General features: G+C 33.2%; 1 protein-coding gene across 1 annotated transcript; it reads right to left on the bottom strand.

Moving 5' to 3' along the window:
* Positions 1-4,148: 4,148 nt before the first annotated feature.
* AspRS (aspartyl-tRNA synthetase) lies at positions 4,149-16,573 on the bottom strand. Its single transcript, XM_085943167.1, has 13 exons — positions 16,447-16,573; positions 14,567-14,701; positions 14,227-14,398; positions 13,214-13,349; positions 12,074-12,251; positions 11,472-11,616; positions 11,031-11,182; positions 9,565-9,731; positions 9,002-9,117; positions 8,114-8,268; positions 7,642-7,753; positions 6,854-6,913; positions 4,149-4,800 (listed from the first exon to the last, which is right to left on the bottom strand). Exons 2-13 carry the CDS (start codon positions 14,681-14,683, stop codon positions 4,697-4,699), a joined length of 1,614 nt encoding a protein of 537 aa, XP_085799293.1. The 5' UTR covers positions 14,684-14,701; positions 16,447-16,573; the 3' UTR covers positions 4,149-4,696.
* Between the last annotated feature and the right edge of the window lie 387 nt (positions 16,574-16,960).

Raw genomic sequence — 16,960 nt, 5'->3', positions numbered from 1 at the left:
CTAATGTAGATTCTTCAGCCAATTCGTCTTTATCGGTTACTCTCTATCTCCCATGTATGATGCAGCAGGCATAATATTATTATGTCATTTCGCAAAATCACGTAGCCTAAAAATTCTAGTTTCTGTTACGAGTTAGAACTGAAATGGCCAGTGACGTCCCTAGATAAAATGCCGCCCCTAGGCAGCGCCAAAATGCCGCCTTATTTTTTATACTTACATTATTTATATCATCCTATCATGAGTCCAATATCTCAGAAATGTGTTGTATGGATACATTACTAACAAAATATCAGATCGCAAATCTGCACGTGTCGTTTCTGGTCACAAAGAACGTCGAAGAGCAACGGAAGTAAACTAGATATCGCGAACCCGACAAAACCAGTGAGCTGAATTTTTTAATGTAAAGATATTTTCGTTATTACTAAGCTTATATAGCTATTTCTATATTATATTCCAAATGATTTTCCTCGATTTGCCGCCCTTCGAGTAACTGCCGCCCCCAAGCGACGCTCAATCTGCCTACCCCCACGGGACGTCACTGGAAATGGCGATATAATTTCCGAATAATTAATATTTTATCGTGATATAGATAGACTATATGAGTATGGGGAAAGTACCCGGAAACATCCGCGGTTGAACCGACGATAGGCTATAAGAGGTAGATGGGCTAAATATGAAAATATTGTTAACCCCCCCAAACCATTTACTGTGTGATACGATACCATAGCTCACTGTAAACTGGGATACGGCCAACTACATTCGTACAAGCTTTCAACCAATCAAACAGCTGTTATACCTACCTACATTATTTATTTATTAACGGGCAGAATGTACCTACCTATTTATGTACGTCTGTATTAGCCTTTTAGAAAATCAAGATTCCTATAAATAGCTTGTTCAGACTGATTTCACCGTTATGCCAGGCTTGAAGGTGTTATGCATTTTAGAAAGAGGGTGGGGTGTCAGGGTGTAGACAGACTTTTTAGAAGTATGTCATCCCTCTTTCTTTCTTTGTAAGTAATTGCTTTTATTTTGGGACTCGCGAATTTCTCTCCGCTAGAATTACAACTTACCCAAACAGTTCTTCCCTCATTAAAATGTTAATTACACTCAATGTTGTTTGCCACTCATTTTGAAAAAAAAGTACATTTAAACGAAACTGCGCCATTTTTTATTTTATCTGATGGTACTATTTTTGTCATCATTGACACTAAAAAGGCAGTCATTATTAACTGATAAATGAAGCCCTCTTCAAACATACTAGGTAAGTAAATGCACGGTCATGGAATGAAGCATTAAAGGCCGGTTCGGATTAGTCGAGTGGCGAGTAATTTAGTAACTACTAGTAAACATGTATGAACAGACAAATTTAGTTGTGTAATTTAGTAAAATCATTTAGTCGAGTCAATCCATTTTGTTCTATTTTTTTCGGTCGAGTAGCACCCCCACCACCTCTCACTAAATACCAAACAAGCCACAAGACAAGTCTGAACACGTTATCTTTAGCATCTTTAGTCAAGTTCATCAGTTGTCCTAGAATTTCTTCCTCCAATTCTTCTAGTAGGTACAGCCATTACAAATGAAGTTATTAACTTATTTATTTTTTGACCATACATAATTTGAAATCACTTAGCAGGATTCTCTCGGCCATTGACCTTATGTTGGTTCTTACAATACCTACTCTCTGACGCAGAGACGCAGGTTCGAACCTTCTGGGTGTCATATTTTTTTTCAACAAAAAAAAAGATTTTTTTTATTGGTTATATATTTTCTCAGAAGTGTTTTCATATTATGTAGGTATGTTCAATAAAAAGAATGATAATATTAATATATTCTTAAATCTTGTGAATTATTCGTTGAATAAAAACAATGGTTGAAGTGTTTATTTTTGCTTTGTTACTTTGTGTTCTGTTTATTTTGACATCACTCACTAATGTACTGTGTTAGGACACTTTTCAGTTACTAAATCATTCGCTACTTGACTAATCTGAACCAGCCTTTAGTTATAATAATGATGAATTATTAATACAGTAAGATTTTTTTTCGTATGAAGGCCGTTGCACGTGTTGGGGCCCCCATAACACCCAACTTATTCTGGTTGAATAATTTAATTGCAATGTGTGAATTTTATTGATCTAATCACAGAATGATTAAATTTATCCATGCCACTAAACTAGTAGTTTTTATTATGACTGCTGACAGTTTAAAAATAACAAATTAAAATACAACACAAGTTTTCCTCAATAATATAGTTATTTGATTTACTCACAAATTATATGTATTTTTAAAAATAAGTGTTAGATTTTTTGTTATAATATGGCATATCTAGGTCAGACCATAGACTGATATACTTTTAGGTCAGACGGTCAAATTATTTTCTCCACGAAACGGAGCGATAATTTTACCGATTTCACGAACTGGAATGGCACTTCGGTCATTTCGATCCCTGGTCTGGTATAATAATTTGTGATGGAGAGATCAAGGAGATGTGGCATCACAAAACCATCAAAAAATATAAAGTCATATTTTTCTCATAATAAAATATTACTTAATTTATTTTTAACGAATTGAGGGGGTATCAAAAATGTGATGTAATTAAACAGTTCATAAAAGAATGTTACATTCTTAAATTTTATGTATTGTTCATTGAATATTTTAATTGAATATAATAAATTAAATATTTATATTCAATGTTTACAACTACATATAGATATACAATAGGCTTGTTCCGATTATCCGGGCTAATGGTGGGGAGAGGCCACACGGATAAACGAAAAACACAGATAATCTGAATTATTGTTTTTTCTTTTTACCTTTTCACCGCTGACGGCACAGCTGTTGTGCCCTCATTAGTTGGCCATTCAATATAATTAGCATGTTATTTAAATGTGGTAATTAAATGCGGTGAAAGGGTTAAAATATTACATAATATTATACATTTCTAAAGCAGGCAATTATTTTAACAGCTTTAATACTCATTATGTACCTATTAAGAAAATCTGTTTGATTTGTTTGCAGGAATCTTTAAGTGATTTTCTAATTACAGTTCGAATTTTCATAAGAGCTATTATATCAAGAAATGAAAATATAATTAATATTAAATTCTACAGGTTTATAAAAAGGTTTGTCGATAGCTATTTCGGTTGTAACGCCATTATCAAGACTATTCAGATAGGCTGTTTGCCTTTGCTTAAATACTATATGTATAAATAGAGACAGAATACATTTCCTTATTCGTTCCAACAATATTATGAATTTGTACACTTATTATTAATTGTAATATTATTAATACTTTGAAAACCCTAAGTGGGTATTTAATTGGATATCAAGATTTACAAAATTTATCGAACGTACAGTGTTCGAGTGCTTTGGTTATTTATTGACATTATTAATCAATTAAAATCTTATTAGTATAATTGTCTTAATTATTTAAACACTCGACTAAGACAATTATACTAATAAGATTTTAATTGATTAATAATGTCAATAAATAACCAAAGCACTCGAACACTGTACTTTCGATAAATTTTGTAAATTTTGATATCCATTTAAAACACCCACTTAGGGTTTTCAAAGTATGAATAATATTACAATTAATAATAAGTCAGTGTTCAAATTCATAATATTGTTGGAACGAACAAGGAAATGTATTCTGTCTCTATCTATACGTATAGTATTTAAGCAAAGGCAAATGGCCTATCTGAATAGTCTTGATAATGGTGTTACAACCGAAATAGCTATCGACAAACCTTTTTAAAAACCTGTAGAATTTAATATTAATTATATTTTCATTTCATGTAAAATGGAATTCTACCAAGTAAATGCTAACTCAATTAATAAGCTATTATATCGTTATATACACCGTATCGTGCACAGATAATTCGCAAACCGGATAATATGAATAATCGGGAGCTTACTGTACCATCATAAATAGTCAGGTGTTTGAATTTAGAACAAAACTCATCACAGCATAAAAAGTATTGGATGATAATATGTTAAATGTTAGCATTCGGCGCCCTTACCCAGCGGACACCTCTTGACTATGATTTGAATGAATGTCCAACAACCAATTATTCTCGAAAACACTTTGTCAAGATATTTTCATATTCCCATTTTAATATATCAAATTTGAAATAAAAAAAAGCAAATAATGTTGAAAAATGTAATTTATTTTTTTATAAAATCTGGATTAAGTCATACTTAACTTACATAATTTGTAAAATAATGAAATAAACTTAAAAGAAAAATTTTATTCCATATTTAATTAGTAATATAAAATGTGTTACAAAAACAAATCAACTGAGAGAAGTATCATGAAGCGCTTGGTTTCAAAGCCCGTTAAAATGATTTAACCAACATACAATATCTAAGGAATATAAAAAAAAATAGTCAATCTATTAATATATAGCGAAATTACTTTCATTGCGTTGTGATTGGAGGACCCTATCTTAGTCAAATTTGAAACTCTTGCCTTGGCCGTTGTATTAGATTATAGAAATGCAATATAACTATAATGTAATTATGTACGTATTGTAAAAATATAGGTTTTAAATAACACTATAAAAATATACCCATATTATTAAAAAAAAAACCATTTTAATTGCTTTTTAAAGAAGCGCTTCGTATTGACAATGTTAGTGATTCTTTTCAGAATACTGTAATGATGGTAATATGGCGATAGTCGGAGGAGATACGTTCAAGGGGTCAGCCTCTTGGGATCCCTAGGGAACATGCTGGTCTTCCGAATGTTATCCAAGCCAAGGTACAACATCACCACTCGTTCCATTCCAATTCCACCACCTGAACAACAGGCAAATGTACACAATTATTAACATCATGAAAGAAAATAAATCGAACAATATTTTTTTGTGAAATATCCATCAAAAATATCTGATGACCACCTATTCTAAGCTAGTCCTCCAGTTTTGTAGACCTTGTGTGATCTTTAATTAACGCAGTCAAGCCATCTCAACTCAGGTTATCCAATTTTTCTTCATCCCTTTGCATTTATTGTTTAGTCATATTATTGTAATCGATTGATTAGTGAAATTTGAAACTCGAATTGACTTGTTTAGATGAAGACGCAAAATATTTCAAATACATTTTTTTACCGCATTCTGTTAAACACGTGAAAACGCATTGGTAGGCGTATTAAAATTTCAGAATCGACTGATGGATTTGGTAATTGTTGTTAAAATTGTGTATCTCAAATAACACTACTTTACAGAAGACAAACATTATAGTTTTGTGTACAAATCTATGGCTATGGAATTAAATCATTCATGATTTAACAATGATAGAATTTTTTTGGAATTGCATCATTTGCAAGATGGGTAGATATAATAATAACGGCCACTAGATGACATTCAAAGTTAATTTTCGATTAAAACGGAGTTAAGGCTTAATTACATTGGCAGAGCGCAGATCCAACCAGATCCAACGATCCACGTCGACCGTCGTGACCAACATCTTTACACTATAAGCAATTACACGCAACGATTCCATTGCATTCCGCGTTGGTCCTTGCTTAAATTGCATTAGTTTAAAATAAACAGTGTTGCTATTATTAAAGATATAGGTTGACCGAAAACTATTTCTTCGTTAGATTGGTGGCTACACTGAACAGGTTTCCCTCGCAATTTTACATCAGAACTCAGCTGTCAAACCTAACCTCGCAAGCGGGCGGTAGCTTCGGATATTTTCGTACATTCTCGGCAATCTTCGTGAATCGTGGCAGACGGAAATAGGATTGGTTCCAATTTGCTCACGATTGTTCACGACCCCGGAAAACCATCGTTATAGATTTTGGCAATCGCGGCAGACGCAATCTGCCAATGCAATTTGAGCATGACAGTGCCACAAACTTATCTGAAGAATTGATGGGGGAGCCACAGTCGAAAACTACCCAATCAAGACTCGCAACTGGACAGAATCTGATATTGGAATGACATATTCAATATGGCGTCCATATGGTTTCATAGTAGTTCCATTTTTGACCGTTCTTCAGATAAGTTTGTGGGACTACACATTTTTCTAGTTTCAACGAGGATATGTCTTAAGCACCATATGAGATTACTGGTTTCAATTTCAGTTACCTCCATTATTAGTTTTTTTTCATATTTTTTTTGAAGCTGTATGTACTTTTATATAATAATTCATAAAATATCAAATCCCACTCCATTTATTAGTAAATTACATGGTATTAAAGCAGAGGCAGTTTTATTCATCAGCCACCATTTTCTATATTTCCTAATTAACTTATTACATGATTTTTTTATCCATTTTTAAGAATGATAAGGACATTCATTATATTTCACTATTCGCTTTTACTAATTTGCAGACCTGAATGGGTTTGACGGAATTTTTGTGATTACCTCAAATGCCAAAATATACAGATAACCGACTTTGAAACAGTCTTTGAATACAGGTGGCCCTCGACTTTCGCACAATTCGCTATTTCATACATTTCCTAAAATTTTGATTTTTGTTGATAATGCAAAAACTGTGCGCTTCCATGCAGTCGCTCCTCTCTCCTCCGCTCCCCGCCACCTTTTCAAATACGTAAAAAGGTGGTATTCAACTATCTCTTGACGTTTATAAAGAAAACACCTGATTGCTAATATGCTTCGTTAATTTTATTATACCTATTGATAAATAAATATTTTAAAGAACACTTTTTTTACATCCTCTACTTTCGAACACATTTTCAAGAGCTAATTACGTGTGAAAGTCGAGGGCTTAATTAAACTTCAAACTTAATATTCAATAAAATAGACTTACCAGCTTTTGAAATACTTTCATACACAGAAAATCAATCAGTGCATAACCGAACACGCAATATTTTTTAACTTACCGGCATGTGGTGGGCATCCAAGGCGGAAGGAATCGATGTACGCAGCAATCTTTGTAATATCTGAAAATAATTTATAATATTAATATTTTTTTGTTAATAGACTACGGCTTTGGTAGCTTGATGGTGTATAGAGAAACTTGTGAGTGCTACGAGTGGGTGATTGGAGGAGGAAAAGTAAATGAATTAGTCTACTCGAGATGCTGAAGGTCTACAGCGGGCCATAGTTAACAAAAGTTAATATTTAAAAATTAAAATAGACCACACAGCATTCAATGTATCTTTTTAACATAGACAAATGCGTTCATAAACAATATTATCAAATACTAAATCGATAGAAGTATTCCTGTAGTCTTCGCAAACGACTTTGGTTCACTGATGTCTACAGCATCGGCTAAGGAGATTGTTTCACTTTATCGTTTGCCCTCAATAAGTCAGATTTATAAAGGCGCCTTTACACGGGTGTGGTAATTTTTGACGGTGAAATTTTTATGTAATAAAAAAGTTTGTTTACTGTTTTTGTTTAGTTAGTACTTAAGTAAATTATATGTTATAACAAACTTAAAGAAGGAATCATTGCTCCCTTGCATTACAAACCCTAAGTAAGTGTACACACACGAAAATTAAGACATTTATATTTACTGATGTAAAAATATAATAAATAAGAAAATATTAATTACTTTACAGCAACACTATGTCAAACTGATTATCTTTGTTTTGGAAAATTTGATTTTCATAAAGTGACATTGGACCTATCTAGTACATATTATGTTATAAAAATAAATATTTACCAATATTATGATGTTTAGCTCTCTCAGTCAAAAATTCAGGGTCGTGGATCCTCTGGGCTCCCGATAAAATTTCTTCGCCTCTCATGAACATGTCGTAAGAGTTTGAAGCAATCTATCATACAAAACATTTTGTTTTATTTATTACATATAAAAATTAATTAATTGATATCTGATTTATAAGTTGTGCTAATCTCATAATATTATGGCAAATCATATGTCATTTGTACATGTTTAATCCTCAGACAGTGGTGAATACCAAACGATAAACCTGTTTGATAATAATATAATATTTTTGGTTTACCTTTATATCATTATGACAATGGTAAAGAAATTATAGTCAATAAATAGTGCATGTATATGTATATCCTAGGCACTGAATCAATCTATTTATATGTTTTGTATATTATTTACATGACGCCTGCAAATATGATGTTATTAATATAATTACTTATTATGATTCAACATTCCTAACCTCACTATTGGGGTCCGGCATTGTATAGAAAGGCCTCACAGCAAGTGGATATTTATCGAGCATATAGAAATCCGTGTCATATTTGGCCTTCACCAATCTTCCAAGCAGTTTCTCGTCAGGCGTAGAAAGATCGTCTTCCGGCCCAACAGTAACTCCTGGAATAATAAAATAAAATTATATATACATATAAGTAGAGTGATTAGCTGTTTTATAATATAGAACTATCCTTAATTCAATATTTGAGGTCGTCAGTTTCAATATCGGTAGCCTCCGTATTTTACCATTTTAAGAGAATTACAAGAATTGTCAGAACATTTAGGACTGTAACTAGAATATTTTCTTTTTGAAAACATTTTAAAAGAATAAATAATTAGAAAAAGCTAATGCTGAAATAAAATGTCTTGAATCTAGAGAAAGGTAAAAACAAGTTAAAATGGAAGATACCGACTTTTAAACTAGGCAAGAGAAGACCTGGACGGACTAGGTCAAAGCGTGGAAAAAGTTATCGGAGGAGGCCAAGGGTTGTAGTGCCATAAGTAATGAATATATTAAAATAATAATTGTACACTACATGAAGACACGCAACGTTATTCATCGATAGCTTGAACACAGATTGAATTACGGATAGTTCTGTATTTCATACTATGCAACTCAATACACAATCAACACAAGATAAGTAATCATTGCATCGGTTTAAAATGCCCATGATGTTATGATTTTATGAGGCAGGTGATACTCCAATGCTAATTTATAATTGTAATATTATAATATTCTAATTATTTATGCATTTCCATCAAAGTTTACATTGGAATAATCAGCAGTTAATTTAACATGAACAAACTAGTGGTGTATTAGATACTAAATATTATACAATTCAAAAAATCTCACCTGCTTCTTTCAACATGGCAATTCCATCGGAGAAATTGAGTCTAAGAGGAGGATCGAGGAATTTAAATGCCTCCACATTGTATTGCTGACCCACGGCTGCGATTTCGGTCGCATAGCTAGAATGAAATAATAATTAGACACTCTTTTAATTTGAAATGACAAGAAAGAATACCAATATAACATAAACAATGATCAATATTGGAACATTAATATGTATGGTTTTTAGGGATATGTACATTGTAATTTATGTATTATGGCAATGCTGTTATGGAGATAACATTAGCAATTATTGAATAATGACAAAATCTATTAGAATTCACTTCATACATATTTATAGCCTGTCAATGATTTGAAATAAGACAGACCATTTTAAGTCTGAGGTTTTCAAATTGTGTAGTGTGATTAATTCCAGGGGACGTTACAGGATAATCTAAAATTTTAATGAGTATGTTTCGATGGATGTTTGACCTAGGATATGAGTTCACTTTCCTCTGCGTCAATATAGGGCGCTGTGTAATGAAACGTTTGGAAACAACTAATATAAGTCTAAAATATTAACTGACTTGTCTCTGAGACCCCTGAAGATGCAAGTCAAGGTGTCTCCGATGGTGTCCATGACTTCGTGGTAGTGGAATTTGAAAGCCATCTCCAAGTCCAGGCCGACGAACTCGCACAGGTGACGATGAGTGTTGGAATCTTCAGCGCGGAATACAGCACCAACCGTAAACACCTGGAAAAAGAAAGAATATTTAAGATAAAATGTGCATATTAAGTATTTTTTGTATGGTTTTTACAATATACGTTTAGTTTGAGTCAATAAAGAGAGTTTTGAACATTGCTTGTCAACTACAGTAAACTCCTGAATACTCTGACTAATGGTAGGGAGGGGGAGTGAAAAATACGAATATTTCTACTTCACATGCATCCTCATTTTCTTCCTTCTCTGGTTGTTGACAGTGAAAATGATTTCGCAGCACCCATGACAATATCCTCAAGGGTGTATATAGTCAGGCTGCGGCATGAAACTGTGAATTTTGATCGTAGTGCTAGTTATTGCTTAAGGCTATACCTCAGCTGAGGCATGGTCTAAAAAGATCGTGACTAGACGATGCGCGGATTGCGGGTTGCGGGTGCAAATGATGCAAGCAGAGCGAAATATAATTTGTCATAAAAGTTCAACATGCGTCCTTTTTATGTTATGTTTATTATTATATTCGTAATAATAATAGTATATTCATTGACACGTTTTCTTTTTTAAATGCATTTGTAAAGTTTTTTAGTCATCTTTACACGATTTAAGAATATTTTCATCCGACGCCATGACAAAACGAATCGACGTGCAGACACCTCGACTATCGCTCTCCAAATGGCAACGCGGCCGTAATTTCGGTCCACATACAGTTGAAAATTATTTGCCGTTTCACTTATGTGCGCTCTTAACTTCGAATGCGACACGGTAGATAACATGTCTGCAGTAAATGAAGATTTTCGATTGCATATTTCTTTGAAATTATTTAACATAATACAAATTGTTTCAATAAGAAGCGATCATTATTTTCTACAAGCAGCTGCATTCAAAGTATAAGCAATAACTAGCACTACTATCAAAATTCATAGTTTCGGGCCGCGGCCTGACTATAGATGACCTTGTTATAGGATCACATGAATCGTGTTCAAACCATTCTATGAGGTTTTCTTTATAGACATTTCGCCATTAGCTAACATATTTTAGATATATATTTCACTTGTCTCAGGTTCATTAGAATCTAATACCCTTAGACTGCGATAATTTTCATTAAAATATTGAAACCTTATTCATTTTCTGCGTGGATAATGCACGAACTGGATAATCTGCACTGCATCACCGTATATTGAACGATAAATATTTATGAAATAATTACAAAATATTTACCCTTTTGGATTAAGTATCTGTTTCAAGTATTTTTGGTGTTATGAGAATTACTGGAGGAGACATTTTAGCATATGTTAACCACTGAACACAATCTAAAAAGACAGTATGCAACAATACCTTATCAAAATCGGCAGCTATCGCCATCTGTTTGTAAAGTTGAGGACTCTGAGCGAGATACGCGGATCCCTTAAAGTAACTAACGGTGAACACATTCGCGCCTCCCTCTGACGCTGCTGATATAATCTTCGGAGTATGAATTTCCACGAAACCTAGAAGTAATAATTTGTATTGTAGGCATCTAGCTTTCCTTTGACATCTGTTTTATTTCAATTTCACTAAAGCGCAAATCATTTTATAATAATGCCAACATTTCTTAACAAAATCAAAAAATATTTTTGCTCATTACAATATAATGTACAAACAAATGAGTAGAGTATAATTAAGATCAATAACTAAAACATTTTTAATGCGACCCCATCATAGATGAGGAACTGTTTGTTATGTTAATTTTGATTATAAAATAATACAAGATTGTGGAACAAGAATGATATTCGTTACCTTTGTCGGTGAGGATATCCCGGAACAATTTGCAGACACCGGCCTCCAGACGGAAGATGGCCTGATTGGCTGGCGTCCTGAGGTCCAGAACTCTATTGTCCAATCGCGTGTCTTGGTTCACCCGGATTTTCAAGGCTTCGGGATCCTGTAAATTTAAGAAACACACAATTATTTTATTCCTTTAATACCATATCCCAGGAGTTTGGACTATACCTAAAGGGAATCATATAACTCTTTATTTTACAACATTAATTTATTATTTAGCTGTTCTGGTAATATTCATATAAGAATGGTTGCATTGGTAACAATTGATAAATTAATATTTTTTGTATTGGCAGTATTGTTTGTAAATAAAAACGAAAATGGGAGCCTGCTGTTGACATCTTAGATTGTTTACTCACTCACATAATGTTATTTGTGATTGTGTGTGATTGCTCATTCAATTTAATCATTTTGCCTTACTCTGTTTCACACGATATTTGTTGCGTGTGAAACAGGTATTAGTATCCTTTTTTCCAGCCTTATCTGCATAGAAGAAAGTTTTTCTTAAACATTATTGTGCGATTTACATGACTATTATATGAGTAAATGATAATTCGTACATCAGACTTCTCAGGTCTAGAAGCATCTTCGATGAGAAGCGGCAGCTGACTCTTGGCCGCCGAGATGAGGAATATCTGTCGGACATGAAGCTCCACACCTTTCTGAGTGCACGACTCAATTGGGACCATGACCCTCACCGCCTGAGCTTCCACATCAATAATTGATTCCTTTGATATGCTGGAGAAAATATGATGCATTATTTTATTTTAATTATACAGAGGTGACTATTTCACGTCACGTCACAGGAGAGGGACTTATTCCATTTCCTTTGATAGATCATGATACATAAAGTTGACCATCACAAGTTCATATAAACTTCTTCTTTCTGTAGTTTGCCTGATTCGGGCATCAGCGTCTTAATTTCGATGAGAGTATTTCCTGTAATGTATATCTATCATTTCAGGACTATATAAGTCTAAAAACACAATTTTCTAGAAGAGCAAAAATCAAGTTAAAGTTAACTATTTCGTCAATCCAGCCGCCTCTAGATTTACTAACCCTTGAATGAGTAGATTTTTCCAGCGATTGTCTCTTTATCAAGCTATGTGCCCTGCCCATTTCAGGTTTTTAACTAACTCTATTATATCTCATTCACTTTGTCAGCTGAATGCAGAACAATTCTAACCCACATTTGAAATATATTACAGAAGTGTTCTTTGAAATATCCTATTTAAGTTATTTATTATTTATATAAACACATTTATGCATCATTATTTTCATCAATAGTCCTACTAAAGTATGATGTATATTATGTATACATTTATCTATACAAACAATAAATAATTTAAATAGGTTGTTTCAAAAAACACTTCTGTAAAATATTTAAAATGTGAATTAGAATAATTGTTCTACATTCAGTTGATGACTTGCTTGTTCCTTTATCCAATTATGTATCCTTTTTTTTGTCATTATACTCAAAACCTCTCCATACCACGCCGTTCCTCTATTTTCCTGGATCTCTCTTTTAATAGAGGCCCATGAAACAGTGAATCTCATAATACGTATTACACAAATAGTTTTAAGGGATTTAAAACTGACAATGAATGCATTACTTACCAATATCTAAAGATATTCTGATAAACTAATTATTATAGATTGGACTAGAAGATTTACAAGATAATACAATGAATTTTCCTTACCCGCCGGCAAATTTGACCATCTGTTTACTGATCCCAGCTTCCGTATCAACGTTGACCAGACACTGAACCGTGGCCGACTGTTGCCGCATCACCAAGAAGCATTGCTTTCCTTTCGCACGGGACGTGTGGAGACGACCTGTTTTAAATTAAGTAATAAGCATACCTATTATTTTGGAATAATTTATTAGATACACACTACATATTTTTACAATATCATATTCAAGACATACACTTTACAAGATGGTTGCAGTCGGTACATATAGAAATATCTTCACATATATAACAAACAGCGTTGATGATAAATCTCCCTGAATTTTGGGTTGTTTAAAAAATTATAAACATCATGACAGAAAACCTTAAAAACGACTGTTAATACATTGGAGGCAGATAAATAGACACTTAACTACCACACAGTGTTAGACGATACACTAAATAGTGCCGGAATTGAGAGATTCAAGTGACAACTGTCAGAATACACGTTGCACAGATTACAGAAAGTAAAATATTGTTTTTCATTTGAATTTCAATCGAAATTCAGATTCATTTCATCTTGAGTACGGATAAACCAAATACAATGCTATATTTCCTTGAATTCCAAGTATGCAATGAGATTGACTATTTTGATAGATGCCACACTTCAAAAGTCTGCCACTACTTGGTAACAGCGCTACTTTTGTTAATTTTAACATTTATAGCGTCTGGACCAGTGTTTATGTTTATGCATAGTATTATTATTCAGGTATTTAAAATATTGTAGTGCCAGTTTTCAGTTAATTGTGTGATTTGAGGGAACAAATAATGAAAGAAAGAAACACAATACATACCTACTTCAACATTATTCAAATTATTTTTTTGCATTTGTATTTCTTTAAGATTTTTAAGCAGCAAAGAATGGCAAGAAAAATGAAAACATAATATTTGATTCTAATAGTGAATCGAATGAAGAAGATCGTTCATGAAAAATACAGATAATTAAATGCAAAATTTGAGAAATAAGCATTCCAGAAGATTACCTCTGATCCACACGGTCTTTCCTGCAAATCCACCGTCCAAGTCTTTAACGTCGGTGTAAACCCTGTCGCGGTTTTCGCCGGTGGACCGGATGAGTTTGGTCACTCCGTATTTGCCTTCGGAGCAGTCCTCTCCGTCGTCAGCCTGCGCTTCCTGGGCAGGCTGATTGGTGGCCTGCAAGTTGATTCACTAAATCAGCTCAGTACTAAAGTAATCCAAGTGGCAAATATTTTTAAAAAGGCAACAGAAAATCTCAAGAGATATACTGCTTATATTAGATAGTCATTCAAATACACCTAGGTTACTCGATATCAAAGAAAAAGACGAAGAGGGTAGAGCTACCTTGTGATCAGCTTTCTTCTGTTTCCTCTCTGCTTCCTTGGCCAACTTTTTCGCTGCCTTCTTGCTCTGAGCTGATTCTCCTTCAGCAGGATTAGGTGTCTTTTCATCCACGACCATGATTATTTCGGATTGTACCTACAATGAATTTAATATGATTTATTAACATTTTTAAAAGACCTATATCTTGGTTTACAAATTTCACAATATCCTACGCCGCAGACAAGTCATACATCTCAATAAATATAGATTACACGAGCAGAATCGTCGACCCCAGTCTATCCCGATCGAGAAATGTCACTTAGGCGACGGAAGCCAATGATAGCCAAATACCAATTTATGATTCCAGACATTAAATGTTTGAACAGAACAACGTAAAACGTTTCAATCGGACGTGTATGAAACAGGCGTTAATTTAGATTCACCATCCCAGATTGGCCAGTAAGATTGAACAAAGGTAGAAATTTACCAAATCTGTTTCAATTTGGTTGAAGATAAAAAAATCAGACATTAAAATACTTAAACCCTGACGGCTAAAATTATTAAACATGGAACATACGTGTTGTATGTAAATATGTGAACAATAAAATAATAAAATAAATTGCGGGACGCGGATCACATGTCATTCTCGATGCGCCGTTTGCGGCCGACAAAACTCTAAAGCCACTCGCGCCCCGCGCTACTTTCGTGACTTTATTTTTGTTTTCATTACCGCTGCGCATGTGCGATGTTTTCGTAACGAATCCGCCCGGGTGGTCAAGATAAAAGCATGATGCATGATACAATTATTTGGTTAAGTCAATCCAATTAATTGTTCAACCAAATTGAATTAGTGAAATTAAAGCACTTATTTCATTCAATTGTAATCAAATATCTTTAACAATAATTTTCCAGTCAAAAGCCTAATTAATAATCATCGAAAAACCTGTTTTAATTTTTGAAAGAAGAAATCTATTTTTTATGGAAATTTTGTATACAATAATAATATATACATTAGCATGCATATTATTGTGCACAGTAAGAAAATGTATGGAAAAATATGTATTATCCTGCAGTTGGCAAGATTGTATGCATAAATCAAACAAGATTGGAAGATTCCAAATTGTGATAATTTATTGCGCGCAAGTAAGATTATTTTCGATCTGCGCCTGCGCAGTAGAGCGATAGAGAGCGAAATAGCGATAGAGAACATGCCGGTAAAAAACGAACCACTCATTTTGAGCTCAGATTTTCAATACGACCTGTCAGATAGTAGTATAAAATGACAACCTCGCGTCTCGCTTATTCTTGAAGAATGAGATTGGAGAGACAGTCAGCACTTTTACGTGTAAACAGTTATTGTCATGACAATTTAAAATAAGTACAATTTCTGACAGTAATTCCATGCATGTGTACAGGCGCTATAATGTCATTAAAAGTACATACATTACTTAACTATTTACTAGTTCAATATTCAATTGTTTACGGAAATGTTTATTATTACAATGCTATAGACTATAGAGGTAAGCATGCACTAGTTCGATCGCATTATTTAATTGAGCACTTTTAACACCTGTTACATGTTATTTCCTCCTGTATGTAATTCATTTACATATCTCTACAAACTTATACAAAATAAATGATCACACCTACTTACATTAACTTCCAGTTGTACAAAAATTGACACGTATGTATATAATTGTAAATAACATTAGACTTCATTTTTTTTTCAGTTGCTATTATTACACCTCTGTGAATTATATTTCGTCAGATAAGACTAAGTTTATCACACTTTTGCGATATAAATAATCTGACTTTATAACCTAACTTATCAAGGAAAGCTTTAAACATAATAAATGGAGAGACAGAAGAAAAAATAATTCCAATAGAATCTATTAACGTACCTTAGAATATATTTATTGGGAAGATTGAACAAAATGACTTAAATTGTTGTAATAATGTGTCAAAAACAGATGGCAAAAACAGCCGGTCGCCGCGACACTCCGCAAACGTGATTCTAGTATTGCCAATAAGATAAAATATTTAGAAAAATAATTATTTAACTGTACGACAGTGTTGCCATATTTTCAAAGTGGAGTTCGAGTACATATTTCGGAAAAAAAATATTGTATGCGTTGAATGACAATACTTTTCTGCATTTTCAAAAAAATCCTCGTAAAGTAATTAATTTCTTGATTTTTAGACAAAAGGGCCTTATTTTTAGTTCTGCCGGGTTACTTTAACGTTATTTTTCAACAGCTTTCGCCGACTTTTTTTCTGATTTTTCAAAATTATTATAGTATTTTGGGCGTACTATACCTGTTTTATATCGTACTCAGACGAAAATTATAGTACAAATACTATAATTATAGTACGGTTGGCAACACTGCATACGATTAATAATATCAATAAAAAGGG

The sequence above is a fragment of the Rhyacophila brunnea genome, unplaced genomic scaffold, assembly GCF_057557595.1.
Source record: "Rhyacophila brunnea isolate RB1 unplaced genomic scaffold, BYU_Rbru_1.0 scaffold_15, whole genome shotgun sequence".
Lineage (NCBI taxonomy): Eukaryota > Metazoa > Arthropoda > Insecta > Trichoptera > Rhyacophilidae > Rhyacophila > Rhyacophila brunnea.
This window is presented reverse-complemented; position numbering and strand designations above follow the sequence as displayed.